The sequence below is a fragment of the Nannospalax galili genome, unplaced genomic scaffold, assembly GCF_000622305.1.
Source record: "Nannospalax galili isolate Female #2095 unplaced genomic scaffold, S.galili_v1.0 scaffold2065, whole genome shotgun sequence".
Classification (NCBI taxonomy): Eukaryota; Metazoa; Chordata; class Mammalia; order Rodentia; family Spalacidae; genus Nannospalax; species Nannospalax galili.
The window spans coordinates 31,389-48,423 of NW_008352268.1; the positions used below are offsets into that span (position 1 = coordinate 31,389).

At 37.3% G+C, this 17,035-nt stretch overlaps 1 protein-coding gene across 1 annotated transcript; it reads left to right on the forward strand.

The window, feature by feature from the left end:
• Positions 1–235: 235 nt before the first annotated feature.
• On the forward strand, positions 236–12,252 carry LOC115066987 (disks large homolog 1-like). The gene is made up of 5 exons (XM_029554097.1): positions 236–257; positions 2,671–2,795; positions 6,116–6,285; positions 7,981–8,117; positions 11,912–12,252. The coding sequence occupies exons 3-5, from the start codon at positions 6,255–6,257 to the stop codon at positions 12,248–12,250; spliced, it is 507 nt and encodes a 168-aa protein (XP_029409957.1). The 5' UTR covers positions 236–257; positions 2,671–2,795; positions 6,116–6,254; the 3' UTR covers positions 12,251–12,252.
• Positions 12,253–17,035: the final 4,783 nt, after the last annotated feature.

Consider the following 17,035-nt stretch of genomic DNA (forward strand, 5'->3'; position numbering starts at 1 on the left):
TGTGAATGCTAACGATACTACAAGGTGGTCAGTCACATTTACATGCTTCCTTTCTTTATAAATCTTTCCTAAAACTACTAAAATGGAGCTGTATTGTTTGATCAGTGTCACATTTAACAGGTTTTCATTAACAAATCATGCAGAATTATCTTGCCATTTCAGATTTTTCACCCTGAATTTCTAAGCTACTTCTCTTTCCCCCATTGGGTTAATGGCTTTGACGAGACTGTGAGTATGAAGAAATTACACTTGAAAGGGTAAAAACTCTTATCTTAATCTGTTGCTTTAAAGAAATTTTTAATATATTGCTCATAGAATGCAAGGGAGAAAGTCTTTCAAACCTGAAGAATGGAATGTTTTCTTTTGTAAGTTCACAGATCATAAAATTAGCCATAGTGTTTTCAGAGTTCTTATTTTCTTTAATAGCATTTAAATTTATTTAGATTTACACAAAATGTATAAAAGTAATACAGAGAATTCCCATTTACTCTGGACTCAGCTTTCTATTGTTAACATCTGACTTTGTTACAATATGTTTGTTTCAACTAATGAACCAATATATGTGCATTATTAATTGAAGCCTCTTATTTCCTTGGTTTTTATGTTTTCTCTTGTAGGATACCATCCAGGAAACTACAATACTTTTAGTTATCCCTTTAGGGTGCTCTAGACAATGGTAGTTTGTAAAAATTTAACAATGATAGTTTGTAAAATTAGAAATTTTCTTTTAAATTGTCACCCTTGATACTCACTTTTGCTGGGTATGGTGCATAGGCCTTTGATCTTGGCCCTTGGGAGACAGAAGCAGGCAGGTCTCTGAGTTTGAGGCCAGCCTGGTCTATATAGTGAGTTCCAGGCCAGCCAGAGCTGCATAGTGAGATCCTGTCAATAATAATAATAAAATAAAAAATTAAAGATACTCATTTTAAGAAAGCAGCATGCTAGCTGAGCATGGTGGCACACACTTGTGTTCCCAGTACTTCGGAGGTGGGAGCAGGAGGAGGATCAGTTCAAAGCCAATCTTACTGCAGAGCAAATTCAAGGAAGCCTGAGCTACATGAAATCCTGTCTCAAATATACATATACACACACATATAGGATAAGTGTATATGTGTGTTCATACAATTAAGTATTCCACACAAGTAAATCTCCAAAGTTAGCAGGATGTCTGCATTTTAAAAACTAAAATGTCAGATAATTTGATCATATTTGAAGCCAGAACGAACATTGCTCAGAAAATTAAGTAGACCTGAGAGGGTCTTTTACATGTGTAATAGATCTTTATTTCCTACTACTTAAATTTAGGTCACCTGCTCAAGTTAGGTGGATACCTCGATAACATTCAAGTAAGCGGAGTATTAATCTATTGAACATATTTTAGTGTGGCATTTTGTGACATCTTTTGCTGTTTGATTTATTCATTTTTCATCCTTTCTCAATGCCTTTTAAATTCCTTATGTTTAGTTTAAGGACTTTGCATTATGCTTTTCACTATTTGAATAACTTGGATATTTAAATTTCTTGGCAGCCTCCCACAATCTGTTGTTAGTATTGAGATTCTACTAATTCTTTAAAGAATTTAGGTTGAAAAAAAAGTTAGAATTTTAGGATAAATGGCAGGAGCCTGACTGCTTAAGCTATTTAATATGAATTGTTAAGTAATAGGACACATATACCCATTTACTTGAATTGCCTGAAAGCTACCTTCAGAAGATTCTTGAGAAAATAAACATTTTAAGTGCCTTTTCTTAGAGCAAAGAAATGTCATCTCTCTTTAAAGACATTTTATGGCTCTAGGACCCTTTCTGTAAGTAAATATTCAGAATTTCATTTTTTCCAGTTTGTAAAACAAGCAAAACAGTAAGGCAGCATTAGCAGAGTTCATTTTGCCATCAAGAAAACTCACCAATGTTAAGAGCTCAGATTTGCTTTTCAGTACTTAAAAAAAAAAAATGCCCTTTGGTAGTTGGGCATATTGGTTAAACACCTCAAGGATTAATAGCAGCTGTTACTTAGCAGCTCCAGTTTGGACACTTTAAAATAAGTGACTATCTAAATGAGCAGAAGAGAAACTCCACATCCACCCCCTTTTTAAAAGACTGAACCTACTCTCAGAAATATAGACACTAGCTGGACATTCTAGCACGCCTGCAATCCCAGTGCTTAGGAGCCTTAGGCCAGGAGGATTGCCTCAATTTAGAAGTTAGTATCTACTATATAGCAAGACTTTTCTAAAAATAATAAAATAAATGAATAAAGACAGCAGAAAGATCCCATCAGTCATTGTCTCTTGGCAGAGATTTGCTTTACCAAATATAGATGAGGTAGAGTTTAAAAGAAAGACATTTGTAGTGACGCCTCTGCAGGTGGAGAGTAATCTACAGAAAAAAATGCATGTATTTTGAAAGAAAGAACTGCAAACTAAATTTCAGAGGTACTAATTCAGTACATTTTCTTCAATTTCACCTACTGAGCAATAATACCACTGAAGAGATTTTTCCTTCTTTGAAGAACACATCTGTTTAATTTTGAATCTTCTTACTCACTCATGCATATATCTTTCTGTGTTGTATTCCCTATTTTAGTACAGTTTCTAGATCCTACAGTGATAAGAACTTGCCAACAACAAAATAATTCTTACTGTCTGGAATTTTTTACCTCTATCCCTAGGGAAATTCAGGGCTTGGTTTCAGCATTGCAGGAGGTACAGACAACCCACACATTGGAGATGACTCAAGTATTTTCATCACCAAAATTATCACGGGAGGAGCAGCTGCCCAAGGTGGAAGGTTGCGGTGTGTCGTAAACTAGAGGTTGTGATGAGCACCCCAGTGTAACAGGGTAGAGGTGCTGCTCCAGAGGGACCCCAGGATATTCGACTGCAAGTGGTAGCACAAATAAGAGACACTGTCATGGTAGCTCACATAGGTGATGGCGAACATGATTTCAATTAATAGGATCATTTTGTTCTTGTTGACCTCTTTTCATTTAGAAATCTGGGTTTATCTTAGATGTTCTAATATTTTGAATAATAAATTTTGATAGCTTAAATGTTTATAGCCAAATTTATAGAAATCATGAGTTCACCTTCGTGTTTTTAGATAAATTAACAAGAATATTTTCAATTTCTTTTCTGGTTAGGAAATATGTATAAGATACTGTACATATAAGGTTTGCCTTATATGTAAACCTACATAAGATCCATAGGAAACCAGATATGATAGTGCATGTCTGTATTACCAGCACTTGGAAGGTGGCTTGTTTCCATGTTTGCTTGGTTTTTTGCATTGCAGAGATTAGATGTAGCGGCAGTGCACACGCATCTATGTGCCCATGCATCTGTATACCCATGCAGGTAAAGACCAGGGGTTGATATCAGGTGTCTTTCTTGGTTCTCCATCTTACACATTTTGGCAGGGTCTCATGCTGAGCCCAGAGCTCATCAATTCTAGTCTAGGTAACTTAGCTAGCCAGTTTGTTCTAGGGATAACGTGTCTCTTAACTCCTGAGGCCTAGGATGACAAGCAGGCTGCCACACCCACTGACCTAGTTTCATTGTGTTGCTTTGCTGTGGCAGATGCCATGACCAAAAGGATCATAGGAGAGAAAAGGATTTACTTGGCTTATACTTCCAAGTTACAGTCCATCCATCATTGAGAAAAGTCAGGGCAAACAAGAATCTCAGGAACTTGAGGCAAGGTTCATAGAGGAACACTAACAATCAAAACAGTCCTCTATAGACATGCTGACTAGCCAGTCAAATCTTCACAATTCCTCAGTTGAGGAGTCTTTTGACTGTAGGCTGTGTCAAGTGACAATTAAAGCTAACTAGGGGGTTAGAGAGATGACTCAGCAATTAAGAGCACAGCCTGTTGTTGAAGAGCACCCAGGTTCAATTCCCAGAACCTATGTAGAGGATAACAACCATCTGTAACTCTAGTTCCAGAAGATCCATTGCCCTTTTCTGGCCTACCTGAGTACCAGGCACACGTGTGGTGCACTTACACAAATGTAGGCAAAATACTCGTACACTTGTACACATTAAATAAAAATAAATAAATAAATAAATAATTTAAAGCTAATTAGGACAGTCACTTGGGTGCTGGGGATCCGAACTCTAGCACTCACACTTGCATGGCAATCACTTTACTACTGAGCTATTTCCCTGCCCCAATTGAGTGTTGTTTTTTTAAAAAATATTTTATTATTTTTATTTTATGTGTATGAGTGTAGTGCCTGCATGTGTGTAAGTGTACCCATGTCATGCAGTGCCCTCGGAGGTCAGAAGAGGGCATCAAATCCCCTGGAACTGGAGTTAGGACAGCTGCCAGCGGCCATGTGGGTACTGGGAATTGAACCTGGGTCCTCTGAAAGAGCAGTCAGTGCTCTAAACCGCTGAGCCATCTCTCCAACCCCCCAGTTGAGAGTTTTTAAAGTCAGCCTGACTATAGAGTGAGTTGCTTCAAAAAGCCAAGGGCTGAGAATGTAGCTCAGTGGTAGGGCGCTTGCCTAGCATGAGCAAGACTCCAAGTTCAATCCACAGTACCAGCATAAAAAAATAAACATGTATATGTTCCTCTATTACACATGTATGTTCCTCAGTAGCATTTGAATAAAGGATATACAAACTGTAAAAATAACATTGATCTCTTATTTAGATAATATTCTGTTTTGGAAAAATTTATTTTTAGAACTTGGTTATTTCCTTGGCCTATAAATTACATCATTTTCCCTGTTTCTTTGATTGTTTTATGTATATATGTTACAGACTGAAACTTTAGAACTAAGGGTTTCTATAATCTATGATCTATTAAAATGGCATTTTAAGGCTGTTGTTACCTTATGCAGCTCTTCAGATTTTAAGCTGAACTTCTCACTGATTATGACAGGTAGCATATTAATGAAATTGGACATAAAAATTAGGAATTTGACCATTTTTTGCAATTGTAAACATTTATTTCCCGATCATATTAGTGCCCTTTTTATGTGCTGCGTATGTGAAAAGTATTGTTCCCTTTTTTAAACTGAAGAACATACCTAGAGTAGTATGCTTTGGGTGCAGAATTTCTGTCCTAGAAAAAGTAATTAGTTATAGAAGATTGTCAGGACCAATTTTAGTATTTTAATTGTGTTTTATTTCCTTTCCTGCTTACTTGCTTTTTTTTTTTTTTTTTTTTTTTTTTGTACTGGAAAAACATGCAGTCAAAACCGAGACCAAAACTAAGTTGAAATGTTGAAAATAGGAACAAATTTTTAAAAATTATTTACAGCCGGGCGTGGTGGCACACTCCCTTAATCCCAGCACTTGGGAGGCAGAAGCAGGCCAATCTCTGTGAGTTCAAGGCCAGCCTGGTCTACATAGTGAGTTCTAAGACAGCTGGGGCTACAGGGAGACCCTGTCTCAAAAAGACCAAAAAAAAAAAAATTTACATGAGAACTTTGAATTAAATGATCCAATCCTTAATTTCACGTCAATTTTCAAGAAAATCTTAATTCTTTTAATTCTAGAATCTAGAATGAAAGAAACAAGTTATTTTTGTATAAGTCAGTCTCAGTTTTGGCACTTTTGTGGCCTTCATTTTTCTCCTATTTAAATACAGCTCTCACTGTATAGCCTTGAGAGCACTATTAAAACTCATCATTGACCCATCATGGTGGCACACATCTTTGATCCCAGTGCTCGGGAGTGAGAGACAGGTCGATCTCTATGAGTTTAAGGTTCCCCTAGTCTACATAAGATTTCCAGACGAGGGCCACACACAAAATTCAATTGTCCATCAGTTTGTCCATATATAAAATGGATAAAAAAGATATACCTCCCTTACTGGTTGTTATAAGGACTAAAATAAGGAAATAACAGCATGTGGTTCTCTGTGCTAAGTAAATATTTGCTATTTCTCTAGTATCTTAATGCTTATATATAATAACATATACTCTATTATTTGCGCTGTTTTCCTCCCTTTGCCACCTCTTGGGAAATGTTTGTATTTATACTTTGGAATCTAACATGTAGCTTCTTCATTTATATTTTCTTAAAATAATTCTATCTTGAAAGCAAAAATAGAAAATTGCTAAAGTAAAAAATTGATGTTTTAATATTTAACTTTTTTCTCAGGGTAAATGACTGTATATTGAGAGTAAATGAAGCAGATGTTTGTGATGTAACACACAGCAAAGCAGTCGAAACATTGAAAGAAGCTGGATCTATTGTACGGTTGTGTGTAAAAAGACGGAAACCAGTATCAGAAAAAGTAATGGAAATAAAGCTGACTAAAGGTCCTAAAGGTATGTGATAAATAAAACTAAGATTATTAAGTAAGAAATGTATGAGTTCCATGTGATTATTTTTCTTTTTCTTTTTATGTTTTGTTTGAGATAGTTTCACTACGTGGCTAGGTCTGGCCTGGAGCTCACAAAGATCTACCTGCCTTTGCCTCCTAGAGCCTGAGATTAAAGGCCTGTGTACAGCCACGCCCAGTGAGTTCCATCTGATATTGTGTCTGTGTGTATGTGTGTATCTGTCTTTGAATACTTTGAATGCATTACAGGCACATGCCCTATGTTTGGCTTCTGACATGACTGATGGGGATCCGAGCTCAAGTCCTCGTGTTTGCACCACAAGCAATTTACCCTCTGAACCATCTCCCCAGCCCTCATGTGATTTTTATAGTCAAATGTTTCATAGCCTGTCTTTAAAAGTTTTGAAAAGTAGGAAACAGCCTCTCTACTGACTTTAATTTTTTTAATTGCTTTTATTTATTTGAGAGGGAGTGTGGTATGACACAGTATGTGTATAGAGCTCAGAGGACAATTTACAGGATTCAGTTTTCTTGCCACATGTAGATCCTGAGGATCAAACTCCAATCATTAGGCTTGTTAGCAAGTACCATCCATCTCCCTGTTCATCTGCTTAATAGGTGTATTAGTCCCTGTCTGTTTTAAGTATCATTTTGTTAAAGACTCCTAATAGTAAAAGAAACATTTTGTCCCTTTGAAATCATGTGTAGCATTCATATAACATTTTTTGTTGTTTTTTTTTTCCTCACTTTTTTTTAAATGTAACTTTTGACTATCTACAAGATACTTTAAAAGCAGAACACAGGTCACATTAAAAGATCGTATAGTGTGTGTCCTGGGCAATTAGTTACCTCTGCATTGAGGAACTGCAAGGTTTGATTTCTAAATTTTGAAAACATTGATGAGATTGAGGATAAATTGAAATAGTAATTCCAGTTCTTGGCTTTCATAGAAAATGTGAAATTCCAACAATGAAAAAGAGTGGAGAATTTCGTGTTGAAGCTGTGAAATTTAGGAGCTGCAGAAATTGTTTAAAATTGTTAATTCAAGAGACTATTGAAAAAGGACAAAAAGTATCCATGCTTGTAAAGCCTGATGTTCTACCTACCACAAAGAAAATTTTATTATTTCTTCTCAGTTATTTTATTCTTTGAAAATGTTAGTAAAAAGTACAATTTGAATGGAAACAAAAGTAAAATATGATTTTATAATGTTTCTCTATAGATTATCAAATGCATTTAAGGAAAGGCTTTAAGAAATAATCCAAGGCTGGGGATGGTGGCGCATGCCTTTGATCCCAGCACTCGGGAGGCAGAGGCAGGCAGATCTCTGTGAGTTCAAGGCCAGTCTGGTCTACAGAGTTCCAGGACAGCTGGGGCTACAGAGAGACCCAGTCTCAAAAAGATCAAAAATAAATAATAAATAAATTAATAAATAATCCAAAGAGAAAAAGGAATGTCTGTAGCTATTAAAGTGCCTATATTCATAATTGTTCCCTGTTTGGAGAATAAAAACTTAAGATTTTTAAAAATAGATAACTAAATACATTATTTTCTATGTGATGGAATGATTACCTTCTACTTTTCAAACAACACCATGTGCAACCCCCACCCTGCCCACCCCTTGCTCTAGGCTTTAATTCACCTTTATTGATGAGAATCTAAACTGGTACATTCCAAACAGGTTTTGGATTCAGCATTGCTGGAGGTGTTGGAAATCAGCATGTTCCTGGTGATAATAGCATCTATGTAACCAAAATAATTGAAGGAGGTGCAGCACACAAAGATAGCAAGCTTCAGATTGGAGATAAGCTTCTAGCTGTAAGTATAAAAAGTATGTTTTGTTTTGATTTGGTTTTGAGTTCTTTTGAGACAGGGTCTCCCTGAAGCCCCACCTTGCCTGGAACGCTATGTAGACCAGGCTCGCCTCCTTCTCACACAGTTCCGCCTACTGAGTGCTGGGATTAAAGACCTGCACCACCATGCCTGGTTTTAAGTGTGTTGTTTTTAAAGTCATTTTAATGTCTACTTTTTTTTTCCTGTCAGGAGCCTGGTAAATATCAACTACCATACCAAAGCCACTTGAATGATATCTAAATGAATGAATTCTAGCCAGCTTTTGTGATAACTGCAAAGTAATTCTAGGTAGTATCATGACCTTTTTCTCTGCTAGCCCCGTCCTTGATTCTTTCTGTCTTCTCTGACTTCTGTTTTCTCTCTCACCCCTCTGTATGTCCATTTCTCTCTTAGTTGAAGAGTTGAGTTCTTGCAAGTACACAAAATTGTTAAATCAAAATCTTTTAAATCATAATCTCTTAAGTTTATGGTACAGTGTCATCATTTGGTCATACATGGCCTTCTTTTGTTTTAACTTGTCTGTTTTAATCTAGTGAAAACCAGTGAATCATTAGTCAACACCCAAATCAGAACACTAACAGTCGTATGTATCTTATTCCTTGCTTCTTTTTCTTTTTAATATTTGTTTTTAATTTTATGTGTACGAGTGTATTGCCTGCATGTATGCGAGTGCACCCATGTCGTGCAATGCTGCGGAGGTCAAGAAGAGGCCTTTGGATTCCCCTGGAACTGGAGTTAAGGATGGTTTGTAGCTGCCATGTGGGTGCTGGGAATCGAACCCAGGTCCTCTGCAAGAGCAGTCAGTGCTCTTAGCCACTGTACAATCTCTCCAGCCTTTCTTTTGCTTCTTAAAAACTGTTTAATCATGTGCTTATGCCTAAATTTTTTAAAAACTATTATTTAGGAGCTTTTAAGTCTACGGTGCTGTATGTACTCTTTTGATACTATTAAATTTTTTTATTGGTTCAAGAATTTCATACATTTTGTTTTGATCCTATTTAGACCTCCTCTACCCTCACCTTAACCACCACCACCCCACCTCACCCCTGCCTTCATGTCCTCTACTTACCATGAAGATCTTTGAGTGGCTTTTCTCAGACCACAGAGCAAGTAAAAAACCCCATCCATCTTACAAAACACATCAGAACTAGGTGTCAGAGAAATCATTAGAATGTCAGTAATCTCTCATTGTTACACACAGATGTGCCAAGATAAGGGCTTACTCCTTTTCTTTTGTTCACGGTTTGGGGTTGGAACACATCCAGATTTCCTGCAATGGGATTTTCACACTTATTTTCTGTTTCTCTTTTAACACACTGCTTAGGATTGTCATTTAAGCACTTTTCTCTTCCTCAGCGATCATAAACACTTGGACTTCCTCATCAGAATCAGTTATTTGCTGCCCAAGTACACGGAGGTTACACTTTGGCTATTTCAGGGCTTCACACAGCACAATCACCCCACTGTGGACCAAAGCATTCTCCAACAGGTTGGGTCCCCAGTGGATTTTACTGAGGGTAAAAGCAGAAGCTAGGTATCAGCTCACAGGCCTTGTCTCAGTTTGTTCTCCATTGCTGTGACAAAACACTCTGATCAATACCAACTTGGGGAGGAAAGGGTTTATTCAGCTTAAAACTCCCAGGTCGCAGTTCATTAGGGAGCCCAAGGTAGGAACTCAGGGCAGGAACCTGAAAGCAGGAGCTGGAGCACAGGTCATGGAGGAACTCTGCTTACTGGCTTGCTCCAGGTGTGTCAAGTTGACACTAAAGCTATCCAGCACAGACCTCCAATTCAAGATTCTCTGAGTGGCAGTTGGAAAGTTTTACAGCTTCACACAGCAGCTTTACACCAGTGTCCTCTAGCTTATTTTCTGAAATCTATAGACTTCCCAGGTTCCTATTGCTGCTGAGGATTGTAGCCAGGTCTTGATGGCCACTGGTTGATGATGATGGCCTGCCTGACCGTGGGTGTGTTACACAATTGCCACTGGCAGGCCCAGTCCCCAGCAAGAGAGGTGCACCAGGGTGCTGCATGATGGAGTGGTCACAGCCACCTCCTGGCTGCGCCCACCGCCAACCCCTTCATATGAATTCGTTGGCTTGGGGCGCCTTTTGATACTTGCTAAAAATTCAATGTGGTTTTACATCTGGTTTGATATTTATTTGTGACAAGGTTTCACTATGTATCCCTAGCTGGCCTGGAAGTCACTGTGTAGACCAGGCTGACCTCAAACCCAGATCCATCTGCCTCTGCTTCTTGAGGGCTAAAATTAAAAGCATGTGCCACCCATACCCACATCTGTTTTTTTTTTTTTTTAAGGAGTTCCAGAGCTCTAAGTCAGATCTTTGGCTTGCACACTTAGCACTTGTACCCACTGAGCCATCTCCTCAGCCTTTGATTTTGTGCTTTAATTTCACGTGTACTGTGCTTTCTTTTACTTTGTCTAGAACCAGTATTTGTTGGTAGGAAGCCGGCAACCTGTGTTGAGCTACAAGCAGCAGCACTCTCATTCACTCTTGAACATGTTTTCATGAAGCCTTTATTATAATTATACCGAAATTATGCAATTCTGAAGCCTCATTTTAATGGACTTATGTGGTATTTAACATACCTTCATTCTCCCAGCTTTTATTTTGCCTAATAGTCATCCTCTAATTTGATACTTTTCTTACCTCACTAACACTGTTTCTCATTCTCCATTCCTATTTCTTTCTTACCTCTCTAGCCTCTGAATGATAGGATGATTCTTCGGAAGTCAGGCTGTGTCCATTCTCTTCTTTATTAGTGCTTACTCTCAAGGCTCTGTGATAAGTGTCAGATATCTTTGCTCAACTCTAAAAACTTTGAGATCGTCCTCTTTGACACTGCACATTGAATCCCTCAGCAAATCTTATCATTTCTTTGGTTATCTAATGCTAAATAAGAAGACACAAAATTTATTGGCAAAAACAACAGGTACATACTGCATATAGTTCTTCAAATTGAGCAAGGCTTCATAGAAATAGCCTATCTTTGTTTCACCACAGTGTCAACTAACTAGGGCTAGACAATCTATGTCCAAGTTGGTTCATATATATGGCAGGAAAATTGGTGTTGCCTGTCAGCTGAGAGTTCAACTGGGGCTTTTAAAGCCAGGTGTTTTTATTCTCCAGAGGCTAGATCGGGCTTCTCAGCATTTGGGAACCAGAGGAGGTAGGTATCTGTGAGTTCATATCACATACGTTCCTTCTATTGCCCTCAATATGCTGTCTCATTAAAAGAAGAACTAAGGGGCTGGAGAGATGGCTTAGCAGTTAAGAGCACTGACTGTTCTTGAAGAGGACCCATGTTTGGTTCCCAACACCCACGTTGCAACTAACAACCATCTGTAACTCAAGTTCCAGGGGACTGACACCCCTTTCTAACCTTTGTGGGCATTGCACGACCATGGGTGCACTTACATACATGCAGAGCAGACATTTGTATATATAGAATATTTTTTTAGTTAAAATATGCCTATACATATTATATTCCTAAATGCCTAAGATGAGAGGAAGTTGAGACTGGGAAAAGAAGCTGAAATCAAGATTGTTTATCTCATTAACGTGTATGTAATTCATTCCCTGTATTATAGACAGTAAAAATGGTCATTTTCTTTTCTATCCATTGCTATTTTCCTTTAATTGCTCACTGATATCCCCTATCATTTGAGTAATTGTTTTTGACCAAAAAGCACATGAAATGTCTTTGAATAATTATTTCTCCAGATTTTCTTTTAGGTGAACAGTGTATGTTTAGAAGTTACTCATGAAGAAGCAGTAACTGCCTTAAAGAACACATCTGATTTTGTTTATTTGAAAGTGGCAAAACCCACAAGTATGTATATAAATGATGGCTATGCACCACCTGACATCACCAACTTCAAGTTGGTTAGCTTAAATTGGCTTAAATTTATTTTCTCAAACATGGTACTGCTAATATGGTGTAATAGAAAAAGGTTAAATGTCCTAAAAATACCACTGAGTATGATAGTGTACACTTTTAAACCCAGTGCTGGAGAAGTGGAGACAGGAGAATCAGATTACATAGTGAATTTGAGGCCAATCTATGCTACATAAGACCTTGTCTCAAAAAGAATAATTTTTTTTTGTAAAGGCCAAGCATGGTGGCACATGCTTTAATCCCAGTACTTGGGAGACAGAGGCAGGCAAACTTCATGTGAGTTTGAGGCCAGCAAGGTCAATATAGACCAATCAGACCAACCAGAGCTACATAGTGAAATCCTGACTTTTAAAATGGGGACTTTTTTTTTAGCATCTTTTTTTCTTCTTCTTTTTTTTAAAGGGTTTCTGATAATGTTACATTCTGAACATACAAAGGATACAAAATGGATTTTTTTTTCCAGAATATTTCAAAGGATGGTGCCAGTCTATCATTGCCTGCAAAGCACCTTCACATACTGTTACTGTAGGTCATTTTGTCTCTTGAAGTAAGACACCATGTAGTTTTCCTGTTCACCTTCACACTGATCAGCATCTAAATGTGTAGACACATATTTGAAGTACATCTGAAATGTTTTGGTAAAATATGCAGGGAGACATGATTTGCATAGATGACCAAGTCCCTGTCCATCACCTGTTTTTAACAGCTGCTATACAAATACCAAGGCTCAAAGGATGAGAAAAATCTAACAGTTACAAATGCTGGATTCCCATGCCCAAAAGATTTCCATAAGAGCTGAATAAAAACATATAGGAAAAAAAGGGGAGGGGGTGCCTTCAAGCTGGGCGTGGTGGCACATGCCTTTAGTCCCAGCACTTAGGAGGCAGAGACAAACTCTGTGAGTTTGAGGCCTGGTCTACATAGCGAGTTCCAGGCCTGCTGGAGCTACAGAGAGACCCTGTCTCAAAAAGATGAGAGAGAGAGAGAGAGAGAGACAGAGAGAGAGAATGCTTCAGAGATAGCTCAGGATTTAAAAGCGTGTGCTTTTAAAAAAAAAAATCAGTTTAAGTCAGACTCTTCCTACTAAAACTACAGGGTTCTTTCTCCTGGCTCTCAGGCACTCTGAAAATTGTAATTACCAGGGGTGCTTTGGATTGACTACACTGAGAAATACTGACTTTAAATACTTCTAGGATATAAGGAATTTTCTATACCCATAGCTACATAATAACAGATACCATCTTTGTGCTTTAAACTCCTGGCATATTGCCTAACTGTGTTTGTATGCAATCTAATGTGCGCCATAGTATTAGACTGTTTATTAAAGTATTTATGTACTTTTAAGTTTGATCTTCAGTATTTTAAAATATATATTTAATGAGTCTGTATTGGTTGACGTATGCATGCTTTATTCTGCACTGAATTTTCAAAAAAAATTCATGAGTAATAAATGTACTCTTTTTAATCTGCTTTAAGTGTTCCTTTTTAAAAGTGATTTTTTTAAAAAATAAATAGCAGTGATTCCTATTTTTAAATGACTAAAATTCATTACCATCAGTAATCATAAGTTAAATACATATAAGATTTTGAAATTTATGTGCTGTCCTCCAATAAAACATCTTTATTATCTGCTCATTGATTTGTTACTCAAGTATAACTGAATTATTTTCATAATAGCGCCCAGCCTTTCTAGTGGTTTTTCACTTCTTTTCAACAAAGAAAACAACCTTGCTACTTCCTTGAAATTGTTGCATATCTTGGTCTGGTACATAAGTTTCATATAAGAATTTTGTATGTATTTATAATTTAAAATTTTCAATAATCTGATCAATTCAAATATATGTCTCATTGTGAATACTGCTTCTTTAGGACAGCCATAATGCACATTTGGAACAGTTTTTCTACAAATTGAGAGTTCATGCCCTAATTTTGGTCCAACATATTAGAAATTGCCAGGTTGTTTCTTGGAAATTTCATGTCAAACAGATAAATATCTAGATGAATTATCCCTTTTATGTCTAATAATACGGCATTCTTTTTAAAAATATTTTTATTATTTTACATGTATGATTGAATTGCCTACATGTGTATAAGCGCACCCATGTTATGCAGTGCCTGCAGAGGTCAGAAGAGGGCATTGGATCCCCAGAAATGGAGTTAAGGATGGTTGTTAGCTGCCATGTGGGTACTGGGAACTGAACCCAGGTCCTGTAAGAACAGCCAGTGCTCTTAACCACTGAGCCATCTCTCTAGCCCCCATAATATGGCCTTTTTATTTAATTTTTTAAATTATTTTTTATGTGTATGCATGTATTGCCTGCATGTAGGTAAGTGCACCCATGTCATGCAGTGCCCGTGGAGAACAGAAAAGACTGTCAGATTCCCTGGAACTGGAATTACAGACAGTTGTTAACTGTCATGTGGGTGGTGGGGTGTGAACCCAGGTCTTCTGCAAGAACGGTCAGTGTTCTTAACTGCTGAGCCATCTCTCCAGCCCCAGTATATGGCCTTTTTAAAATGGAACAGTTAGTTCTAAAGAATAGTAAATGATAATTGGTTGTTTGCTCTGTTTTTGTTAACTCTGGTTTTGTTCTTGTTTCCCATCTGTCATTGAATTAATAGAACATCGTGAGAGAGTTGGCGCTTACCTTGCTAGCTCAACTTATAATTTTACTACCATTCCCTATCTCAAGCATCTGCATTCATAAATTTTGGATATACTTTTAAAACTACATTTATTCTATACGTGCAGAGCATAAATAATTTATTTTGTGGGTTTCAAAAAGCATTTTAATTTTTTTTTACATAAGTGGTTTTTGTCTCTTGTCTTCCTAAGTCCTTGTCAGACCTTGAATTCAGTTTCCTTATATTTTAATCATCTGTGTCTTCCTCATGGATCTAACTTTAGTCCCTGAATACTAAATTATCTTTCTTGCTACTTTTACTTACATTGCCATTCTGAGTGATACTCAAAAGCTATGCTAATGGTTCATGTAAAACCTTGGCTTTTGGTGTCTTGATCTCTTTATCTTCTGCCCATCTGCTTAGGTTCCTGCTTCTAATACTTTAGATCTTTTCTACAGTTATCAACACCTTCTTTGTCTTTAACATACCAATTTTAAATAATCCTATTACAAACATTTCATTCACCACTATTCTGGCCATTCTGCTTCACTTTGACCTTCATTTATTTGGTTTTATCATTTTTCCCAATGTCTCTGTTTTCCTAATTGTCTATATGGCTTAGGCTGCATGTTTGTCAGAGAAACTCATTGCATTGCACTTCTAGTTCTTTGGCCTTCTTCCCTGTTGGGAGCTACTATTATTATCGGCGCAGCCATTGCTGCATTAGGCTGTGGCAGCTTGCCTTGACTTAAGCATTGAAGAAAGAAGGCTTCCACCATGGGAGTGTCCCTGCTCTCTGCTTCTGTGGTCTGAGTTGACAGGCTATGCTTCCCTGATTAATTGGCAGTCTTGGAAACATAGCTAAAGAGTTCTGTTTCAGTTTATGGGCACCGGAGTTTCTCAGCACTGTCAGCTTGGTTTCTATATAGAAATAATAGATTTTAGTAGTTGTTAAGAGTAATCACAAACAGTACACTTTATATCTAAGATATTATAAATATTATGTAGCTGAATCTTGGATACTGTAAATGTTGTGTGACTTTCGGTTGGTGAAGTAATGTATTCTTGGTTCTAACATAATGTATCCTTGGTTATTCCTTGGTTACTTTCTGTTGGTAAAGTAATGTATCCTTGGTTATTCCTTGGTTACTTTCTGTTGGTAAAGTAATGTATCCTTGGTTATTCCTTGGTTACTTTCTGTTGGTAAAGTAATGTATCCTTGGTTATTCCTTGGTTACTTTCTGTTGGTAAAGTAATGTATCCTTGGTTATTCCTTGGTTACTTTCTGTTGGTAAAGTAATGTATCCTTGGTTATTCCTTGGTTACTTTCTGTTGGTAAAGTAATGTATCCTTGGTTATTCCTTGGTTACTTTCTGTTTAGTGATGTATCCTTAGTTATTCCTTGGTTACTCCAGATCTGATTCCTGTATAAGCTTGGTTTGGTTCACAATAAATATTCACTGGCACATAGACCTCTGTATCTCCTGTGTCTTGATTTCTATCCGTCGGGTTCCCCAAGCCCTTCAGGCTTGGACTGTGGTCACTGCACCGTGACAGCTAGCGCCTGAATAGGGACCCCCGACATTGCATCCGGAGGAGGTTTTGAGGATAGAGTAGCAATTCATGTAAGTATAATGGACAGGGTAAGTATACTCCTTTTGTTTCTTTAATTCATTATATTCTTCGTAGTAATGGAACACAGGTTTCTAGAAGGCAGATAGATAATTGTGTGCAGATAGTTGTAGAGTTTAATTCGTGGTTTCCTGATACAGGAACTTTAGATTTAGAAGTCAGGGACAAAGTTAGAACAAATGTGGAAAAAGCATTTCAGACCGGAGAAACTATACTTCTTGATTTTTGGTCTGTGTGGGCACTCATCCAAACAGCTATTATATTAATTAATCTAGGCACAAATAGCTTGTTGCCAACTCAGGTTTTTTGTACTTCTAATGAAGCAAGTTAATCTTTATGATGTTCCTGAGGAGTCATTTGGAGCCTTCTTTAGATATTCCTGCAAGGAAGGAGTCTTTACTTCCTCCTTGTCCGGCTCCAAGTCTTCAGAGTTCGGATGAAACAGAGGATTCTGATGAGGATTTAGTTATGGCTCAATACATTAGAAGGAAATTACAGAGACTGATTATGACTAAGCCTAAAGTAAAAATGAAACCTAAACGAAGGTCAAGAATAACAATGGCTTTTGCAAAAATTGTTGGCACAAACTTCTGACTCTAAATCTGTCTGAAATTGTTAGGTCAGAGGCTGCGTTTCCAGTTATTCGACATCCTCTTGTCAATGGAATTGCAGTTTCTGTAAGTTATTTATTCAGAGTCAGATTT